This window comes from Xyrauchen texanus, chromosome 29, assembly GCF_025860055.1.
Source record: "Xyrauchen texanus isolate HMW12.3.18 chromosome 29, RBS_HiC_50CHRs, whole genome shotgun sequence".
NCBI lineage: Eukaryota > Metazoa > Chordata > Actinopteri > Cypriniformes > Catostomidae > Xyrauchen > Xyrauchen texanus.
Genome location: NC_068304.1, coordinates 13,832,016 through 13,853,196, shown reverse-complemented (window position 1 = coordinate 13,853,196; position 21,181 = coordinate 13,832,016). Strand labels below are relative to the sequence as shown.

The 21,181-nt window shown below is 37.8% G+C and overlaps 1 protein-coding gene across 3 annotated transcripts in view; it reads left to right on the top strand.

Annotated features, from left to right (window-relative positions):
- The window catches only part of LOC127623258 (fibrillin-1-like), an 82,579-nt gene that overhangs the window by 48,371 nt on the left and 13,027 nt on the right, over nucleotides 1-21,181 (top strand). For all 3 annotated transcript variants that reach the window (XM_052097629.1, XM_052097628.1, XM_052097627.1), the window contains 25 exons: nucleotides 2,394-2,516; nucleotides 2,659-2,781; nucleotides 4,002-4,127; nucleotides 5,488-5,610; nucleotides 5,706-5,828; nucleotides 7,135-7,302; nucleotides 9,035-9,103; nucleotides 9,210-9,335; nucleotides 9,758-9,880; nucleotides 10,005-10,163; nucleotides 10,425-10,496; nucleotides 10,619-10,744; nucleotides 12,946-13,068; nucleotides 13,151-13,270; nucleotides 13,366-13,482; nucleotides 13,626-13,751; nucleotides 13,973-14,092; nucleotides 14,481-14,606; nucleotides 17,063-17,215; nucleotides 17,305-17,367; nucleotides 17,451-17,576; nucleotides 19,158-19,277; nucleotides 19,559-19,681; nucleotides 19,810-19,941; nucleotides 20,040-20,165. In XM_052097629.1, the coding sequence (XP_051953589.1) occupies nucleotides 2,394-2,516; nucleotides 2,659-2,781; nucleotides 4,002-4,127; nucleotides 5,488-5,610; nucleotides 5,706-5,828; nucleotides 7,135-7,302; nucleotides 9,035-9,103; nucleotides 9,210-9,335; nucleotides 9,758-9,880; nucleotides 10,005-10,163; nucleotides 10,425-10,496; nucleotides 10,619-10,744; nucleotides 12,946-13,068; nucleotides 13,151-13,270; nucleotides 13,366-13,482; nucleotides 13,626-13,751; nucleotides 13,973-14,092; nucleotides 14,481-14,606; nucleotides 17,063-17,215; nucleotides 17,305-17,367; nucleotides 17,451-17,576; nucleotides 19,158-19,277; nucleotides 19,559-19,681; nucleotides 19,810-19,941; nucleotides 20,040-20,165 (3,036 nt within the window). The remainder of the gene's footprint in view (nucleotides 1-2,393; nucleotides 2,517-2,658; nucleotides 2,782-4,001; nucleotides 4,128-5,487; nucleotides 5,611-5,705; nucleotides 5,829-7,134; nucleotides 7,303-9,034; nucleotides 9,104-9,209; nucleotides 9,336-9,757; nucleotides 9,881-10,004; nucleotides 10,164-10,424; nucleotides 10,497-10,618; nucleotides 10,745-12,945; nucleotides 13,069-13,150; nucleotides 13,271-13,365; nucleotides 13,483-13,625; nucleotides 13,752-13,972; nucleotides 14,093-14,480; nucleotides 14,607-17,062; nucleotides 17,216-17,304; nucleotides 17,368-17,450; nucleotides 17,577-19,157; nucleotides 19,278-19,558; nucleotides 19,682-19,809; nucleotides 19,942-20,039; nucleotides 20,166-21,181) is intronic.

Sequence of the window (21,181 nt, the reverse complement as noted above, 5' to 3'; positions counted from 1 at the left end):
CATTTTGGCGGTGAGTAATGTACTGTACATCTGCATCATTTTCTCAGCATTTATTTCTTGGTAGTTTATTAGTGACTTTTTTTGTACACATATATACACTGGTGGCCAAAAGTTTACAATATTGTACAGATTTTTCTATTTCGGAAGGAAATTGGTACTTTAATTCACCAAAGTGGCATTCAGCTGATCACAAAGTATAGTCAGGACATTACTGATGTAAAAAACAGAACCATCACTATTTGAAAAAACAAATTGTTGATGAAATCTAGACAGGCCCCATTTCCAGCAGCCATCACTCAAACACCTTATCTTTGAGTAATCATGTTAAATTGGTACTAGAAAATCACTTACCATTATATAAAACACAGCTTTGGTTTATTAAATGAAGTTTATTTTTGAGTTGCCACAGTATGCAATAGACTGGCATGTCTTAAGGTCAAAAGAAACAGCTTTCTTTATAAACTCGTCAGTCAATCATTGTTTGAAGTATGAAGGCTATACAATGTTGAAATTGCTAATAAACTGAAGATTTCATACAAAGGTGTACACTAAAGTCTTCAAAGTCTAACAAGGACAGAAAGAGATGTGGAATGTCAGATGTACAACTAAACAAGAGGATAAGTACATCAGAGTCTCTAGTTTGTGAAATAGACACCTCAAATGTCCTCAGCTGACAGCTTCATTGAATTCTACCTGCTCAACACCAGTTTCATGAACAACAGTAAAGAGAAGACTCATGAGTTCAGGCCTTATGGGAAGAAATGCAAAGATAAAGCCACTTTTGAAAAAGAAAAAGAAAAGGTTAGAGAAAACCAAGAATCAGACATTGGGTAACAGATAATTTGAAAAGAGTGTTATGGATCTTAACCCCATTGAGCTTTTGTGGGATCAGCTAGACTGTAAGACAGCCACATCTATGACAAGTAATACAGGAAGTGTGGAGTGAAATGTCACCGGAGTATCTGGACAAACTGACAGCTAGAATGTCAAAGATCTGCAAAGCTGTTATTGCTGCAAGTGGAGGATTTTGTTATGAGAACTCTTTGAAGTAGTTTAAGAAGTCCTGCTAATTCTTTTCAAATTGTAATAGTAATTTTTTGACATTACTAATGTCCTGACTATACATTGTGATTAGTTATATACATTTCCATAAGAGCAGAATCTGTACATTATTCCAAACTTTTGGCTGCCAGTGTGTGTGTATATATATAAATATATATATATATATATGTCCTGCTGTGATTTAGACATTAATGTTAAGAGTTTTAGTAATATGTAGATGGCGTAGTTTTCTTAGAGTGATTAAAGTTTCATCCTCCTGAAGATTTTTTATTTTGAGTTCTGTTTGTTTTACTGTTGGATTCTTGGATGATTAATCTGGCAGAAGTACAGTGAGTGATTAATGACTGTTTGTAACAAAAACTCACCCAAATGTGTGTTTGTAAAGATTGTCCATGTTCGGTATCAGTTGTGTTTTAATAGGCCCTTGATAGCACTTGTAAATAAGAGTGACATCACATCTATGCTCTCTTGTAGTTTGAGCAGCTGAGGTCAGGCGTTGCGTACACACAAACACCAACATACACTCACTCAGTGAACATATACTTTTGTTTATAAATTGTCTTCAATAGCACATCCTTCAGTTTATATCCTTAAGTCTTTCTTTTAAAATAGTGTTATTTTTGTGTTATATGTGTGTGATCATGCAAATTATGTAATCAATGTGTTTGTTTATCGTAGATAAATGCAGGCCAATTAACTCTGAAACACAGTTATTTCCTCTCTTTTTATCACATTGATTTATTGTCAGTTCGACATGTGTTTGTGCATTTTTTGTGGATTAGATTTGTTCTAATAAACATGCAGTACACTAAATAGTGAAAGAGAGTGAGACAGAGAATGAGAGGTCACTATGATCTGGGTAATTTAAGGACAGATAGTCTGTCTGTCTTTTCTAATGAGACTCACTGATGACGGGAGCAGAATGTGAAGATCTCACAGCTGAACTGCACTTTATCAACACAGACCAATGGCACAGTCATTAAAAACAGTCCGTAAACTCACACTCATTAGACGGATAGACAGAGTAGCACTGACCTGTTCGTAGCATCTTGTGTTTAAAGGGATAGTTCCCCCACAAATGAAAATGACACAAAATGAAAATACAATGTATGTAAACCGGTACAGATACTGTTCAGCTTCAAAAATGACAATAGAAAGCACCATAAATGTACCATTAATGTAGTCCATTTGACTGATACACTATATTCCAAGTCTTCTGAATTCTTATGATAGCTTTGTGTGAGGAACAGACCAAAACTTTAAAGTCATTATTCATTGAAAAAGCTCTGAAATTCTGACATTTTCATCACGTGTGTGTATGTGTATTTTAGACATTAATGAGTGTGAGATTGGCGCTCATAACTGTGACCATCATGCGACCTGTATGAACACAGCCGGCAGCTTCAAATGCAGCTGCGCTCCAGGCTGGATCGGGGATGGAATCAAATGCACAGGTACATACAAACACAGAAACGACACTGCCTCGAGCTGTTCATGTTTATTTGACTTTAAATGTGCTGGTTTATGGTTTTTGATGTAATATGCTGAATAGCTGAAAAAGTTAGTGAGTTTTTGATTGTGTGTATCCTGTTTCAGATCTTGATGAATGTTCTAATGGAACACACATGTGCAGTCCCAGTGCCGACTGTATGAACACCATGGGCTCCTACCGCTGCCTCTGCAAAGAGGGCTTTAATGGAGACGGCTTCTACTGCACAGGTACACACACACAATAGTGGTCGACCAGTTTTTAAATGGTTGATGATAGTAGTGATTTCAAAAGTACCTGTACTTCGGTACCACGTCGGTACTGAAATAAAGATGTCATGATACCAGTGTATCTTCATTACTGGTATTACTGAGCACCAACTTAATTACATATTTGCAAATAGTCTGCCTGACACATGAATGCTTCCAAATACTCACACACAAATTCAACATATTTAGGGGGAAAATAAGCATACTGTTAATCAAATTAAAATCATGACATCGTAATGTGATTATTAAACCGTGAAAGACAGCAATCTTAGTCTGCATGAGCTACATGCTTTAAAGTGATTGGGTTTATTCATGAAAATTTCGTAAATATACGACAATATTGGGAGTAATTTACGAGTAAAAATGCAGCTTCTTGAAAACTTTCTGCCAGATTCACGAACTATTTGTGTTCCCCATATTTGTTGGTGAAACATGTCTGAAAAGAAAAACACATCACGATTGGATGTCTTATACATGATCGGGAGCAGGTATAAATTTTGTTCGTACCATGTAATGTTTTGAAAATTCAAAAACATTTATGAATCCAAATATTTACGTCAGACCAGCTTTACGAATGATTTACACAAAAAGTTGTTCTGCTCGTGTTTCATGAATGAGGCCCAATGTGTGAAGAAGACTGCTCATAATTCCAAACTCCACAAAATCACATGCGCTATGATATATGAGATGACAGAGCAGAGCAGTCATCCACTGTTAAGCAAACAGCATATGCAGACTTTATATTTAATATAATTTAATCACAGCATTTATGCTTTAATGATCACACTGGGCCATGTAGCAAACTGTTTATCTGGAGATGTGAAGCTTCCATCAAAAACACACCTCAAAATAAAACCTCATGTCAAAATAAAAAGTAAGCTTGATGGCTGAAATTGAAGAAATGGGACAAATACTATATACAGTATTTCAATTCTATAGTAAAATGTAATATTTACTGTAGTAATAATAATAATGATTAATAATAATTTTAAGAATCAGAATAAAAGTTAAACAATATATCACAAGAAAGATCACTGTTGTACTGAATAAAATGCAAAAGACAGCGCTGACGACTTAAGTCAGCAAATTGGTCTATCACTTACAAACAATGACACACTTCATACTGACTTGTTCACACACACACAACATGATTTCATTGTTTATGTGTATGTGTTCTGCAGACACTGATGAGTGTGCTGATAATGTGAATCTGTGTGAGAGTGGACACTGTCTGAATAGTGCTGGTGGATATCGCTGTGAATGTGACATGGGCTTCATTCCCACTGCAGACGGCAAAGCTTGTGAAGGTAAGACCACCCTTCTCTCTCTGTCTTTCTGTTTTCATAATGAAATATAATAACCTTCTCAACCTCAGACATATAAGTCTTGTGGGTGGAAAACTTAACATTATTAACCAATTTCTAATTTTTATGGTCCAATCAAATCCCGTTCGATGATCCCATTATAGTTCCACTAGATCTTTGACATGCTATACTTCACTTTTTTCACTTTACTTCAACTATTTGAGACAATATTTATCTAATTCTTGTATAATTATCATACATTAAGTTTTTATGATTTCATATCAATTGAGAGACTACATGGAATATTTGCACTTTTAGAAATTGTGAAAAATTTCAAAGAAATGGTGACCAGTAATGTCATTGTAAATGCACACTTCCCCTTATTCCAGGGGTCCCCAGACTTTTTGCTGCCAGGGTCAGGTCACTCTGCTTTGTTTTCAAGAGGAACTAGACTGAGCCTACATTATTTTTGTCTCAGAGATTATTCTTCTGCTTTTATTACATGGATTATTTACACAATTAATATCCATTCACAGAACATGATTTTATTATTGGTAACTTTATTGTATGTATACATTTCTTAGCAACTTTCTTTAAGGTAAGCCTTAACAAGTCTACTAAGAGAGTTCAGCACTGCAGAGTGTTTAAGCAGCCAAAGCAGTCTCTTGCTCTGACTGTGGGTCAGTCAAAACATGTGACATGGTTCTGCGAACTAGTGAAAACATTTCAGAGGGCCATATTCTGCCTGCGTGCCATAATTTGGGGACCCCTGCCTTATACATTCATATAAAAATATAGCCTTAAATCTTGACGTTGAAAACAAAAGTTTATGGCCATGTTATTTTTTCTGCCACGTTCTGTTTCACTTGGAAATAGGCCACATTCTGAGCGTTAAATGCATTGCAAATGCAATTTCATGTTGTCTTTAAGTAATTTTAAGCTAATGGTATGTGGACAGTAAACTGTTGTAATGCCTTTATGATCCAGTTGAGCTGTTTTCCTCTGCACATTTGCATGCTGTGTGAGTGTGTATGTATATTCCGTGTGTGAGTTTAGATCTATGTGTGTTTGTGCCTCAGTGCTGTGAGGTCGCTGTTGTCTTGACTCTTCCCATTCGACAACAACAACAACAACACGCACACACACTGGGATAATACAAAAAATGCACGTTGTTTATCCTTTGTTAGAACATACATTATCTAGTAGTCATTGCTGCTGTATGTCCCTCTCCAAGTGTCATTTTATTTTTTCATGTTCTGTCATGGTTGTTTATGATGTGTTTAAATTTGTCCACATGTATGTCACTTGATGCTTTCTCTCTCTGTCTGTTTCTGTCACTCACTGTCTGCCTCTCTCTTCACAGACATAGATGAGTGCACGTTTGCTGATATCTGTGTGAACGGTCGGTGTCAGAATATTCCGGGGCTCTTCAGGTGTGTCTGTAACCCTGGTTATGAGCTGGACCGCAGTGGAGGAAACTGCACAGGTATCAGAACCTCTCTGACCATCTCGGTGACGTGTGTATCTGCTGAGCCCTGTTCTCCTCTCATCCCTCTCTTCTCTCTCTCCATTCTGAGTCAGACGTGAACGAGTGTGCCGACCCCACCACCTGCATTAGTGGATTGTGTGTCAACACACCCGGCAGCTACATCTGCAGCTGTCCTCCAGACTTTGAGCTCAACCCCACTGGAGTCGGCTGTGTCGGTGAGACAATCTAAAAAACACAACCATCAACACCCCTTGTAACACAACTTGTAAATGGGTAAAATATGTGATGCTCAGTTTTTTTAGTTTCTAAGTTATTTAAAAATACATTCAAAATGCATTTCACACAAAACAATTACTTGAATACACATCTACTATGATAAACATGTTTTCAGTTTATGAGGTCAAAAAAAGTGAAAATTCGTAAATTCTTCTTGATGTAAATGCTGGCATGTGCAGTTTGGGAAAATCTTTTACTAATAAACAATTACATTTTCAAATATTATTCATTTTTGAAAAACATTTGTCAACCAAATCAACATCTGGTGGTTTAACTGTTAACCAACATGCAGATAAAAAAAAAAAAAAAAACGAGACCGATACTGATTTTAGAGGGGGAAATTCACAATTTACCAATAGTGGCCAATATAGTATATTTTTGAGTTGGAATGAAAGCAGACCTTTTCTGTGTGGATTGTGCACTGATTTGACACCAATATGACTATGCAAACGTACTCAGAAGACTGCTTTCTTTTTGTTATTAATGTTTTTTTATTGATTCCAAGATTCCAAAAAATGTATTTAACAACAAAATTATGCATTTGGAATCAACTTATATTATTATTACTCCCTGAATTAAAAGGGAGTATTACACAGAAGCTTCGTGACCTTTCCCATAAGCAATGACCACTTCCAGAGTATCTGGTGCTTTAGGGGGGTGTATGCTAGAAGGCTGCTTTCATAAATATTTTTATCAAAGAATATTTGACATTATTATTATTATACATTGTCAACAAATTCTAGAAATGAACACTGAGAAAAAAAAGAATAAATAAAAATACAAATAATAGCTGAAATATCAGTACTGAATGTTCAGTATCAATCAGTTGCTGACCATTTAAATAAAGAATACATAAAAATACAATAAATAGCTAAATAAACATCAGTACTGTATGTTCAACATCTCTTGATGATATTTATATAAAGAATAAATTACAATTATAGCTAAATAAATATCAGTACTGTATGTTTAGTGTCAATGGCTGACCATTAAAATAAAGAATAAATTCAAATAAAATAAATAGCTAAATAAACATCCAACAACTGTAAACAGCCTTTAGCCATGCAACCATAAGCACCTTTACCCAACAATCGTAAACACACTTTTACCAAACATTCTCTGACAACAAGTCTAAATATCTTAAACCGTTTAGATTTTTAGAGGAATTTTTTTTTTAACAATGTTTAGATATTTCTAATGGAAAACAAGATGAAGATTATGAATATGATCCTCGTTATCTTTCAGATACTCGCTCTGGAAACTGCTACCGAGATGCTCGTTACCGTGGCGACTTTTCTGATAGTCTGGACTGCTCTAATGAGATTGGTGTAGGGGTCTCCAAAGCATCCTGCTGTTGTTCTGAGGGTATTGCGTGGGGGTCACCCTGTGAGGCCTGCCCATCCCGCAACTCCAGTGAGTCATTCACACACAACAGACCAGTACACTGAAGGGTTATTATAGTTTTTAAAATTAAAAAAAATAAATATATATATTTATGTCTTTTTTAGTTTTGGTTTTCAGTTTCACTCTAGTTTTAGTTAGTTTTAATTGTTTCAGCAAAGTTTTAGTATTCATCCATTGTAACATAACACCACAAAATATTATCTGCCTCTGATGACACTTTATCAGAAGCTACTCATGCTGAAAATAATACAAAGATTAAGTTAAAAAATAGATTTGTCAAATTCAGAACAACACAGCATACTGCAGCACTTGCTGACAAAGTAATGTGCTCTAAATGTGCCGTTGTCGCTACTTTCAATACTCACTCTGACATCTCCTGGGCATTTGCGAAGTTCATGGCACAAAGTATATTCAGGAGTTTTATTTAAAGGAATAGTTCACCCATCATTTACTCACTCTCATGCCATCCCAAATGTGTGTGACTTTCCAAAACAGAAACAAAGATTCTTAGTTTAGATTATGTCTAAACTTAATATTTAGATATAGAATAGTTTACTTAATAATGTTTTTTTTAGAAACATTTCAGCTCTGTAGGTCCGTACAATGCAAGTGAATGGTGGCCAGATCTTTGAAGCTCCAAAAAAAACACAGAAATGCAGCATAAAAGTAATTCATAACACTCCTGTGGTTAAATTGATGTCTCCTGAATTGATCTAATTGTTTTTGGGTGAGAACAGTGAGAACACCAATATGTAATTCCTTTTTCACTATTACCTTGTCTGTCACCTTAGCAATCATGATTTCAATCTCGATTACTCTTCCTATAGCGCCAGCTAGAGCTCTGCACATGCATCAAGTGCTAGGAATAGTAATCAAGTTTGAAATCATGATTGTGCCTAGACACAGCAATGGCATGAAGTACAGTGAAACAGAAATAATATTTTGGTCTGTTCTCACGCAAAACTGATTGGATAACTTCAGAAGACATGGATTAAATCACTGGAGTCGTATGGATTATTTTTATGCTACCTTTATGTGCTTTTTGGAGATTCAAACGTTTTGGTCACCATTCACTTTGACCTACAGAGCTGAAACATTCTTCTAAATATAGAAGAAAGCAAGTCATACACATCAGGGATGGCATGAGGGTGAGTAAATGATGAAAGAATTAGCATTTTATGGGTAAACTATCCCTTTAAGGTCATTTAGGTCAACTAAGCAAGACTCTAATTTCTTTTGTGTTGTCTTCTTAATGTTTCACGGAGATAGCAGTGCCATTATTGCATGCTGGATTATTATTTTGTTGTTGTACAGAGTCTCTCCCTCAGATTTGCATGCCCACAAACTGTGGTTAATTGTTCTCGTCAATCAGACAGCAGCAAAGGAATACACCAATAGTCAGAAATCAGGCTTGGGAGATTCATTAAATCATATCATCCAACACTGGTTGAAAATACAAATAAATCTAAAGTAATTTCCTATATGATTCTATTTAGTTTTTGTTTGTATTGTATTGCACATTTATAGTTTTATTTTAGTTTTTTCACAAAATACTTTTGCTAACTAAATTTTGTTTATTTTAGTTAGCAAAAATACTTTTTCACTGCTAGTTTTCCTTTTCGCAATAATTTTTATAAGCGATAATAAACTTAGTACATTGACCACACAGACAAGTAACCAAAACACTGAGCTCACATATCATTTGTTTCATTAACTGGTTTGTTGATTGTTTTTACTCCAGCGGAATACCGGATTCTGTGTCCTGGTGGAGAAGGATTCCGACCCAATCCAATCACAGTGATACTGGAGGGTAGATGAACATGCACTCACACATTAAAATATACTCCTTATTTTACACATCCGGCCTCCACATGCTGAGGAACATTTTGTAAAATGTCATCTTTTCGCTATGACAGATATCAATGAGTGTCAGGAGCTGCCAGGTTTGTGTCAGGGTGGAGACTGCATCAACACATTTGGCAGTTTTCATTGTGAATGTCCAAAAGGTTTTGCTCTCAATGAAGATACCAGAATCTGTGAAGGTCAGTCAAACATCCTCCTCACACACACAGACACACATACTATATTACACCATGGGAATTTAGCATGAAGTGGCAAAAATTACAGCCAATCTGAACATATTTGATGCTTAACATTTAGCTATGTGGAGCAGAATTTTTGGAGCTACCTAGCACAGCACCACAGAAATAGAGGACAAGTGACTGACAAAATGTTGTGTCTGGTCTGGAAACACAATGTTGCTAAGATGTGTTGTTCCCTATTATTAACAAATTAAGTCAAGCCACTAAAACTAGACCATTTACATTTGCATTTATTCATTTGGTAGATGCTTTTATCCAAAGTCATATCCATAGACCAGATAAAATAGTCGAAAGATGACATATGACTAAAACGTAAATGCCTTTTAATCAGAATATGACTAATTTTGTGTGTGTGTGTTCAGATGTAAACGAGTGTGAGAGGCCAGGTATCTGCGGTCCAGGTCAGTGTTATAACACCATTGGAAACTACACTTGCATTTGCCCACCTGAGTACATGCAGATTAATGGAGGAAACAACTGTATGGGTGAGTACACACACACACACACACACACACACTCATGCATACACACACTACGTATATACAGTGCACACAACACTTTTCGTAATTTTGATTAATTCAGAGTCTAATGTGTGTTGTGTGTGTTCAGACATGCGGAAGAGTTTGTGTTACCGGAACTATTACTCTGATAACGCCACATGTGACGGAGAACTCACCTTCAACGTGACCAAGAAATTCTGCTGCTGCTCCTACAACATCGGTCGTGCCTGGAACAAACCCTGTGAACAGTGTCCCATACCCAGTACCAGTGAGAGACACACAAACATCTAAATGAAGACCTATCATGGATTATTTTCTATCAAATTAATAATACACACTGCAGACTAACGCTAACCCTAAAATAAAACGTACTGCATTTTTCGGGACTCCCCCGAATGTCAAAGGAGGTTTTGTCAGATTTTGCTCAGTTCTGGATTTTTCGTCCCTGTAGTATGGCTATGCAAACCCATTCACACACAAAAACCTACTCACATTCAGTCATGTGAGTAACAGTTGTTTTCTGTTGTAGATGAGTTTGCTGTGCTGTGTGGAAGTGAGAGACCTGGATATTTCATTGACATCTACACCGGACAAGTTGTTGGTAACACACACAAAGATAAACAAGAATAAACACAGAAACACACACACACACAATTCTATCTGTAGATTTCTCTCTGACTTCAGTTCCATGTGTGTGTGTGTGTGTGTATGTGTGATCAACAGACATCGACGAGTGCCGGGAGATTCCAGGTGTGTGTGAAAACGGTGTGTGCGTCAACATGATCGGCAGTTTCCGGTGTGAATGTCCAATGGGTTTCGTCTATAATGACAAGCTGCTCATCTGTGAGGGTAAGAGCGTGTGTGTGTGTGTGTGTGTGTGTGTGTGTGTTAAAGTGTAAAAACGTTCACACTGCAGCTCATTCCAGTTGCCACTCCTCTACCCAGTGTTTAATCTCATACTCTACATTATACTACACAAAGTTATAACATATGAGGTGCCGCTTAAACAATTTAATGATTGGGATAAGTGGATTTCAAGATTCATATGGGGGGGAAGAAGGCCAAGAATCCAATTCAAAACACTCCAACTGTCCAAAGGAAAAGGGAGAAGATCACTGCTATGCTTACAGTATCTGATTACTATAAGGCGGCTCAACTAAGGCCATTAGCATGCTGATTTAACCCAGAATATATAGCAAAATGGAAGGAATTGGAGGTATCCCAGTTAGATATCCCACTACAATCAGTATTGGGCAGCAAACCTTTGTATGAGCAGCACTCTAATAATTTAAATCAATGGACTAATGTCTGCCTTAGAATCTGGTTTAAGGAGTGTAAATCACCATTACTTGAAAGACAAACTAGACTATTGAGGTGGGTTGATTTTGACCTAGACTTTAAGCTGGCAAAGATTGATGGGAGGTTTCAGCACTGGTGGAGAATTGGCATCACCTCCTTTTGTTCAATCTCATCAAGGGGAGAAATAGACAGATTTCAGAAACTTTCAGAAATAAATAGTCTTGAAAATTTAGATTTTTTTTATGTATTTACAAACCAGGACTTATTATAATAATGAGATAAGACTTACAGGCATAGGCGGAAATCGCGGGGGGGGGGTCAGAACTCCCCCACCCCCATAAGGGTTGTCCCCCCTAAAATATCATTAAAATATGTGTATTGTAAATAATATAATGATATATTCTTAAAATAATTGTTTAAGAAATAAAATAATACAAATGCAAATGGGGCAACAACAAAAAAAACCTTGGTGTCCCCTTCAAAAATTGCTCTTGAGAATTGTTATGTTTATTGTCCCCCGCAACATTTTGATGAAATTTACGCCCCTGCTTACAGGGAATTGTGATACCAATTGAATTTATATATTTATTGACATATAAAAACAAGTATAGTAGGAAACTGGTTTCAAAATTATACTCATCTATCCAATCCACTAAGAAACATTCGACAGAAAAGGTGAGGTTAAAATGGGAGAAGGAATCTGGACAATCTATATCGGAGGAGGACTGGTGGAATATGTGTTTTGTACAGTCTACCTCAATTAATTCGAGCCACTGGAGAGAATTCTTTTGTCGGAATTTGTTAAGATATTTTGTAACCCCCAAGTTCAAATCTGTTCAGACTGGCAACTTGGGAATGGGTTTATGTTGGAGGAAATGTGGGGAACAGCTGGCAGATCATTTTCATGTATTTTGGAGCTGCCAGGCCATTCGGTCATATTGGCAGGAGATAATACAAGTAATACATAACATTTACATGAAGTAATACATAACATTTACAACTTCATGTGACGTTAACTGACCCATTATTGTATGATCTGACATGTATTTCCATGAATGTAATTTATGTAGGTATAGGTGACCAAATATTTGTTCCATTAAGTTTAATTTTAATTTTTTCTCAGAAAAATGAAGTTAAATAAACAAAAACAAAATCTATAACATATTTACGGGTTCGATACAAGTTCAGCTCAATCGACAGCATTTGTGGCATAATGTTGATTACCACAAAAATGTATTTCAACTCGTGGAGGGACGAAATACATTTTTGTGGTAATCAACATTATGCAACAAATGCTGTCAATTGAGCTGAACTTGTATTGAACTTTAAATATTCCTTTAAAACTGTGAAGTGTGTGTATAACCGAACTGAACAATTAGTCATTAAAGAACTGGCGTAATTGAAAGCGTCACACTTAAGATGGTATCTCTCCATCAGCCATGTGGTTTCGGGGGTAACACATACCAGAGAGAGCATGCTTTTTAAATGCAAAGTAAAATACAGTATTAATTTTGGTCAAAGAGTGGGTTAAACTGTTGGCATTCATATTTCTAGTTAACAGACGCTATACGCTAAACCAATGCTATGGTTATTATCGCTGTTATACCATTGTGGTTTTGAGAGTTTATATTGTACACACATTAAATTATCATTTAGGTTGCTTCACTCCTGCAAATACATTCGGTTTTCATTCTCAAAACCTTCCAGTGTGTACATGCCCTCTGTTTATCATGTAATGTTTGTGTGTGTAGATATTGATGAGTGTCAGAATGGACCAGTGTGTCAGCTGAACGCTGTCTGTTTGAATGTTCCTGGAAGTTACCGCTGTGAGTGTAAACCTGGGTACCGTCAGACGCCCACACAACAGTGTGTAGGTGAGTGTGTGTGTCGCATAACATCAGTATGTGGATGATGATGATGCTAATGATGGTGTTTCTTGTACTGTTCCACTCTCAGATCGTAATGAGTGTGCTGAGAATCCAAACGTCTGCAGTCCTGGTCTGTGTATTGACATGGTTGGCAGTTATCGTTGTTACTGCCCCAACGGCTTCTACTCCACTCCAGACCTGTGCAACGGTTATAGATCAACACACATACAGCTGTCTCTCTTTGTTATATGAGTTCTGTCAGACATGATGTTGACTGTACAGTATATTCTCTCTTGTGTTCAGATTTGGATGAGTGTGAGCAGCAGCCGTGTGGTAATGGAACTTGTAAGAACACTGTTGGCTCCTACAACTGCCTATGTTACCCAGGATTCCAGCTGTCACACAACAATGATTGCATCGGTACAATCCACACACGCACACATTGTTCTCAGTTCTCAACTGTGGTTTCTACTGCAGACAATTGCGTATGGTGTGTTTATATGGTTTACTTCTTTCAGTGTTTGTGTGCATTTTATATACTTTGTTTTGTGTGTGTTGTTCAGACATAGATGAGTGTTCGTCTCTCGGGGGCTTGTGTAGAAATGGCAACTGCTTCAACAGTGCGGGTTCATTTGTGTGTGTGTGTCTGGATGGTTATAAACTCTCTCCTGAAGGCAGGACATGTTTAGGTGAGACACAGATCTTATTTACATCATCTCACTCCATTATCTGTGTTTCAATTTACTTACATACTTACCGAAGAATTGTATTACTCATAAATTTATATCATTACCTTTGTGTTTACATATTGTGTTTGCGTAATTGTTTGTTCTTTCTAAGCATTTCAGTGCATAAACCAACTTGACTTGAATTGTTTTCAAGAAAACTCTTGTTTCCTCCTTCCGTACAGACATCAACGAGTGTTTGATCAATCCTGGCACATGCGGTCCTGGAACATGTAAGAATCTAGATGGTTCTTACAGTTGCATCTGTCCTCCTGGATATTATCTCCAAAACGAGAGGTGTGAAGGTCAGTGATGCTTTCTCAGCATCAGAAAGCTACACCGACAATCAGTTCACTGTCTGACATTACGCAAAACACGCAAAAAACTGAAACTGTTTGTGGAGACTGCTGCACCATTATTTTAATTCGTTTTTTTCCCTGGCAGCCTGTTTTTTGTAGTATTATCTGTTTGAGATAAATCTGCCCCTAAATGGCACATGTAGAAAAGCAAACTGTTGTTGATCGCTCTACATACCAGTCAGACTTCTCTTCCTGTCTAAGTGGGCGATTATTGGCCAGAATAAACTACAAAGTGTACCAGAGTTAATGCTAGTTAAAAGTCTGACTAGATGAAACATGAGCAAACCTGACCAAGCCAAATAAAACATTGCAATCTCTCTCTGTTTCTGCTTAGATATTGATGAATGCAGTCAGAATCCAGAGATCTGTATCTTTGGGAAATGTGTGAACACGCTGGGCAGCTTCAGGTGCGACTGTCCAGAGGGATTCCAGCTCTCTTCATCGGGAAAGAGATGTGTGGGTGAGTTTTCCCAGACAGCTTCCTGGCACTGCTTGCGTACAATAGAGTCTTCATTACAGAGGCCCGTACACACCAGTAAAATAGCAGTTTATGTGGCTTGAAATATTAAAAGCATTGTTTAGAGCATCAGTCATGAGGCTCATCATATGTAAGTTCAGTATTCTTGAATAGAGGTAAAGGTAAACATAGTTTGTCCGACTCGCTGTCCATAGTGGAGGGCTCGAGCTCGAGACTTGACCCGAGCTCTGAACACCCCTCAGACTTCACTTTAGTTATGAATAGACAGAAGGTCGAGTTGGGGTGGAGGAGGGATGCCGGAAAAATTGTCCCACCAGTGAGGTAAGCAGCCGTTTATATATGCTTACACTGGTTTTGTAATTGGTCGGATTAAATGAACATGCTCCTACCAAAATTTGTTTGTTAACTCCTTTAAGAAATAACTGATGACAGACCACTGAATTATTGAAAAATAATGCACACACCAAGGTGGTAATGCATGTTACACCTCGGGTGTGCATTATGTTTCAATAATTAAACAGAACGGAGTCAATTACTTCGCTTATATTATGGAAACCACACCTTAAGATGTCATTCAGGGTTTTATATCAAGACAGTTTCTGGTTTTTGTCCCTAAAACACTCTTGTGAATGGAACTGCTTTCTTCCGGCATGGAATCAGCAGGTTTTTTTTTATATTGCCCAAGGCTTCGTTACTAGTTCGAAAACATACATTTAGATCTATCAACGGAGGCTTGTGAGGCTCGTGCTGCTTTACTGCAGCTCTTACTGGAGTAAAAAGACTGTGTGTGCATGAGCGACAGCAAGAGAAAGGCAGACAGAAAGAAAGAAAGATAGAAAGACCCTATAAAATGTTGCATTAACGCTGAATGTTTATTACTCTTTTTATTTCTTAATACGTATTACTGATTTCATGTTCTAGTCCTTGTTCAATTCTTGTTCCATTTTTCTGTGTAATTGCTTTAGCGATACAAAATGTTTTTGACATGCCAATAGAGCACTTTGAATTGAATTTAATTGAGAGAGAGAGGGAGGAGCGTGTGCGTCTCTATGTGTGTGAGATTGTGTGTGTCAGTGTGTGTTAGGGTGGGTGAGACAAGGGCTAATTGTGTTGTGGGGAGCGGTAGTGTAGCGGTTAGCGCGCTGCGCTACGAACCTGGTGACCCGAGTTTGATTCCTGCTCATGGCCAACACCAGTGACGATTATCTGAACCGGTCTGGGCCTCCCCTAGGTTGACTCAGCCTAAAATGAGTACCTGGTGCGTGTGTAAACATTGCCACTGGGGAGACAAAGGTGGTTGGGCGTGGTGCTGGCCACCCACCCCCTTGTGTACTGTTCTGGCCTTCATAGGTGCTCGCTAACAGCACTTGCCCCTACAGTCTGTTAAGGCTAAATGGGGGATCTTTGTCTTTGTCTTTGTCAGTGTGTGTTAGGGTGGGTGAGACAAGGGCTAATGAGAGAGAGAGAGAGAGAGAGAGATGTAGCACAAGGTCGCATTTCAACTGAAATTGAAATACATTTTGGATATTATAGATATTGTTTGTCGTTGATATCCATTTTTTTTAACCAATGTCTTTGTTTTGTTTGGTTATTTTGCTGTGGTAGCCTGTTCGGCTCTTTGAAATAATTTGGCGAAGTGATATAGAACCGTTATGCGGTCAAGACCTGGTATTACTTCATAGCCTTTGCGTTTGCTGGAAAATAAATGTACACCTTAGAATGTCTGTCAACCAATCAGAATCAAGCATTCAAGAGAACTGTGGTATAAGTGATAAATGTGCAAAATAATAATTGCAGTTCAAATGTGTTTGCAGCACCAGAAAGTGATAACAAAGAGATGCTAATTTTGTTTATTCTTTTATTGTCTCAAACTTTCCATTAGTCACACTGTCTCTCTGGCTTGAAAGACAAAACAGAGTGTTTCTCTGCAGTATGTGCATGTGCAAAAGGGTGGAAAGTCTTCTGCGAATGAAAAACAGGCTTCTGAAAATAAGAGCAACAGAACCGCCCAATTGTTTCTCAATAGCACACACATACACACACACACACACACACACACACACTTATTGAAATATATTTGTAAGCTATATGACAGTGAGTGGAACTTTTCTATATTTTTGCCATTGTATTGACTGTAAGCACCATGAAAATTGCGATATATACGTTTTTATAGTGAAATTATAAAAAAAAAAAAAACACTAGTAGGAATGTATGTTAGCATCAGCAACAATAACTAAGGGAGGGCGGGGCCTAGCTTACATCACTTTCACACCATAAAATATGCATATTCCTTATTTTTTCTCTGAATGTAAAGAACACACATTCCTTTCCATGCTTGGGTGTTTTGCACAGTAAAAATAATTTCTCATTTTAACCGATATTTCACCCACCCCTAATAGAAACGCAATTAATTATGCACGATTCCATCTTTCCCTCAGATATTCGTGTAAATTATTGTTACACTAAGTTTGAGAACGGACGCTGTCTGGTGCCGAAGCCTCTGAACACGACTAAAGGAATTTGTTGCTGCAGCGCCATGCCAGGTCAGGGCTGGGGCGACCCCTGCGAAATCTGCCCCGGCAAAGATGAAGGTGAATGTTTGACACAAAAACCACATACACACACAGTGTGGTTATTTTGACATGCCAGTGTTTTCCATGAGTGTGTTTATGTGTTTCAGAGGTGTACACAGCATTATGTTTTGCTCCTGGTAAAATAGTCATTATAGACGACACTGCATTGGGTGAGTGACACTGTACAGTGCTGAAATCAAAGAGTCTGTGTGTGTTTATTCATTCATACAAATTGATGAATTGTGCATTTCAGATATCAATGAGTGTGCGGAGAATCCTGGTATCTGTAAAAACGGACACTGCATCAACACAGATGGAACATTCCGCTGCGAGTGTCCATTCGGCTACAGACTCGATTTTACTGGAATAAACTGTGAAGGTCAGGGTGCATTTTAACATTTAGACTGATCCATCAAATGTGAGTGTATTTTGTCAAACAACTCTAATGTGAAGTGTCTATGAAATAATTTTGTATTTTATATTTTTCCCCTTTTCTTCCAATTTGGAATGCCTAATTCCCACTACTTAGTAGGTCCTCGTGGTGGCACGGTTACTCACCTCAATCAGGATGGCGGAGGACAAGACTCAGTTGCCTCCGCTTCTGAGACAGTCAATCCGCGCATCTTACTTATCACGTGGCTTGTTGTGCATGACACCTCGGAGTCTCCACATTATGTAATGCACCCTTAACATGCGCCCCATTGAGAGTGAGAATCACGACCACGAGGCGGTTACCTCAGGTGACTCTACCCTCCCTAGCAACTGGGCCAATTTGGTTGCTTAGGAGACCTGGCCGGAATCCCTCAACACACCCTGGATTCGAACTTGCAACTCCAGGGGTGGTAGTCAGCGTCAATACCCGCTGAGCAATCCAGGCCCCCGTGTCAATGAAATCATTTTTACTAGGGATGTCCTGATAGCAATACTGATATTGGGTCTGATACCGCGTTCATGTACTGGTACTCTTAATCGTAAAAAATCTCTGACACCAAAAACCATCTGACATACGAATGTCATTACGTAAACATTCAGCCAACAAATTAAAATCACATTATATCCTTGTGAGATTATATAACCGTAAAAGCTGTGATTTAATGAGATAAATATATAGTTTGCATGTAATTCAAATGTGAGCGCTTGTGAATGTGGGGAGACAGTGTTATGCTGACAACGCCTGCTCGCACCTTTTAAAGCTCCTCCAAGGCGCATACAAGGAAAACACCATCATGAGCATAACGTGCTCTATTTGCAGATGATGATAGTAAACAGAGTGCAAATTCACATTGTAGCATGAACAACATACAGAGTACATACTTACTTCATTAAATAGCAGCCTTTTGTGGTTTAATAATCTCTTTGAGTCACGTAGCGACCAGTTTTTCCAGAGTGGGAAGCTGCCGTCATAACATCAGAGCTCCTTGGACAAACAACATAGAAACACTTCAAAATAAAATCTCTGTCAGAATTATACTTAAGCAGTATCTAATATCTGTGATGCTCTGTTATGCAGCACTTTATTTGACAAATATACAGTAACTCCAATATTGTATTTTGGATTGTGCTGTGAGGTTCTATATAAAAGCATAATATACTTAAGCTTAATTTGATAAAAAGTGATACAATATTATGTTGAAAATTAATTGTTATATTTTCATTTGATTAAAGTTTTAATTAATGTACTTATTTAAACACCATTTTCATGATAAAATTTAAATAAACTTGAAAAAACAAAAACAGGTATCTGTAGCGGCGAGTACCTAAAAGTCATACTTGTACTCGTTTTCAAAATATATTTATCGGAACATCCAATCCTATTATAAAATGATCAGCGGTAATGTCACTGGGATTATTTTGAATCTGCAGAAGGATTGTTAATACTGACTGGAAGTTTTGAAGACACTGCACGTTGTCAACAGTGTTTGTGTGTAATGAAACTGTGGTTACTGGACTCTCTCTTCAGACACCAACGAATGTGAGCTGGGTAACCCGTGTGGTAATGGCACCTGCACAAACGTGGAGGGAGCATTTGAATGCAGCTGTGATGATGGATTTGAGCCCGGACACATGATGACCTGTGAAGGTGCAGAAGCAGACAGTGATGTTATTGTTCGAGTCAATAATGTTCTGCTTTACATTTACATTTTGCTAACAAAACTTTATGTGCACAGAACAGGTCAATTCCACACCTATTGCTAATCATCCACGTGAACCATATATTACAGTTTTGCTGTTACACACTTTAGTTTGAAAAAACTTTCATATCAATCAAATAAACTCAGACATCAAAAGCTGTAGTGTAAATTGCATTTATTGGTTTGAGTGCATTTGAGTTTAATGAAACACATGACGATGTGTCTGCAGACGTGAACGAGTGCTCCCAGAATCCTTTGCTATGTGCGTTCCGTTGTGTCAACACGGTGGGAACGTATGAATGCAAATGTCCAGCAGGATATGTGCTGAGAGAAGACCGCAGGATGTGCAAAGGTATTTGCGCACGAGAGAGAGAGAGAGAGAGAGAGAGAGAGAGACATCTGTCACTGTTTGCATCACAGCCATAAACACACCATCATGTTTGAGTGACTGCACACGCATGTGATGTTTGTGTTTCTCAGATCAGAATGAATGTGAGGAAGGTTTGGATGACTGTGCGTCCAGAGGAATGACCTGTAAGAATCTGATTGGCACTTACATGTGCATCTGCTCAACGGGATACACGAGGCAGCCCAACGGAGAAAGCTGCATGGGTCAGAAGCATCCTGATGTTTACCAAAGATACTTCAGATCCAGAGCCAGTAACTGAGTCATAACACATGTGCGTGTGTGTGTGTGTTTTTGCACACAGATCTGAATGAATGCACGGCGAAACCAGGCATCTGTGAGAACGGCCGCTGTGAGAACACTGTTGGCAGTTACCGCTGTGTCTGTGATCAAGGGTTCAGCTCCAGCCCCAGCAGAACAGAGTGTATTGGTAAGAGTGTTGGTGTGTTATCACAAATGGATGTGTTCTTTTCAAACAGAGACGGACTCACAGCGTCTTGTCAGATTCGGAGTTTAATGTCACACATCACATACAAACAACAAACAACACAGAGACACATTCATACCAATGAACTCAAAGCAAACTTATGGGGACAAAGGATGCTCTTTCGTAGCTCAGGGTATTTAATAGAGATATCAGTTGTGTTTCGTTGAAATATCAAGATGTTTGTCCAAAGATTCCTTAAAATAGACATACAGTAAGAATATAGAGCACCAAAATTAGTGTTGATAACATGGCTCTGATAATTTTTTTTGAAGATTTACCATTCGTCGTCGTTCTTCAACAAACTATGCAATCTGAGCAGCATTCATGTTGTAAAACTGTATATTATCTTATATATTAGAGTCCCATAAACAAAATGAGTCTGTCTCCAAAGTCTATTTAAAAAAATGCGGCATTGTTTCATTCAGAATAGCCAAGCAGTGCCGTCAGATTTTGTGTCATCTTGGAAGGCGGAGCCTTAATACTCTGTACATCTGCAGCAATTTTCAGGGAAAAAAAGCTTGCAGGAACCTAATTTTTTGTTAGATCATCTTCGAATTTGAAATGTAACTTATTTAGACTTGAGGCTTTGAGAACATTGTATTTCTGGGTTGTCTTGGCACTTTTATTATTGTTTTTTTAGATTATAAAAACATTTTAAGCACAAAATATTTCCATTACTATAAACTTCAGCTTCTCTAACTTTAAAAAATAACAAAATATATTAATTCTGAAACATGGGAAATAAAGTTCAAAGTGTCTTCTTTCAAAAGATACTACAACTATGTCCGTACTCGAAAGGGTCCAGTAAAAACAACCATTTAAGTTCAGGTATGTCATTTTCATGGTTTGTGCTCAAAAAGGGGGTGTGTATCAAGAGGTTAAGGTAGAACATTTGAATGGTATCTATGCAAATCTGAGCAGAGTTTGAGACATTGTTTATATCTCTTCTGAAACTCTAG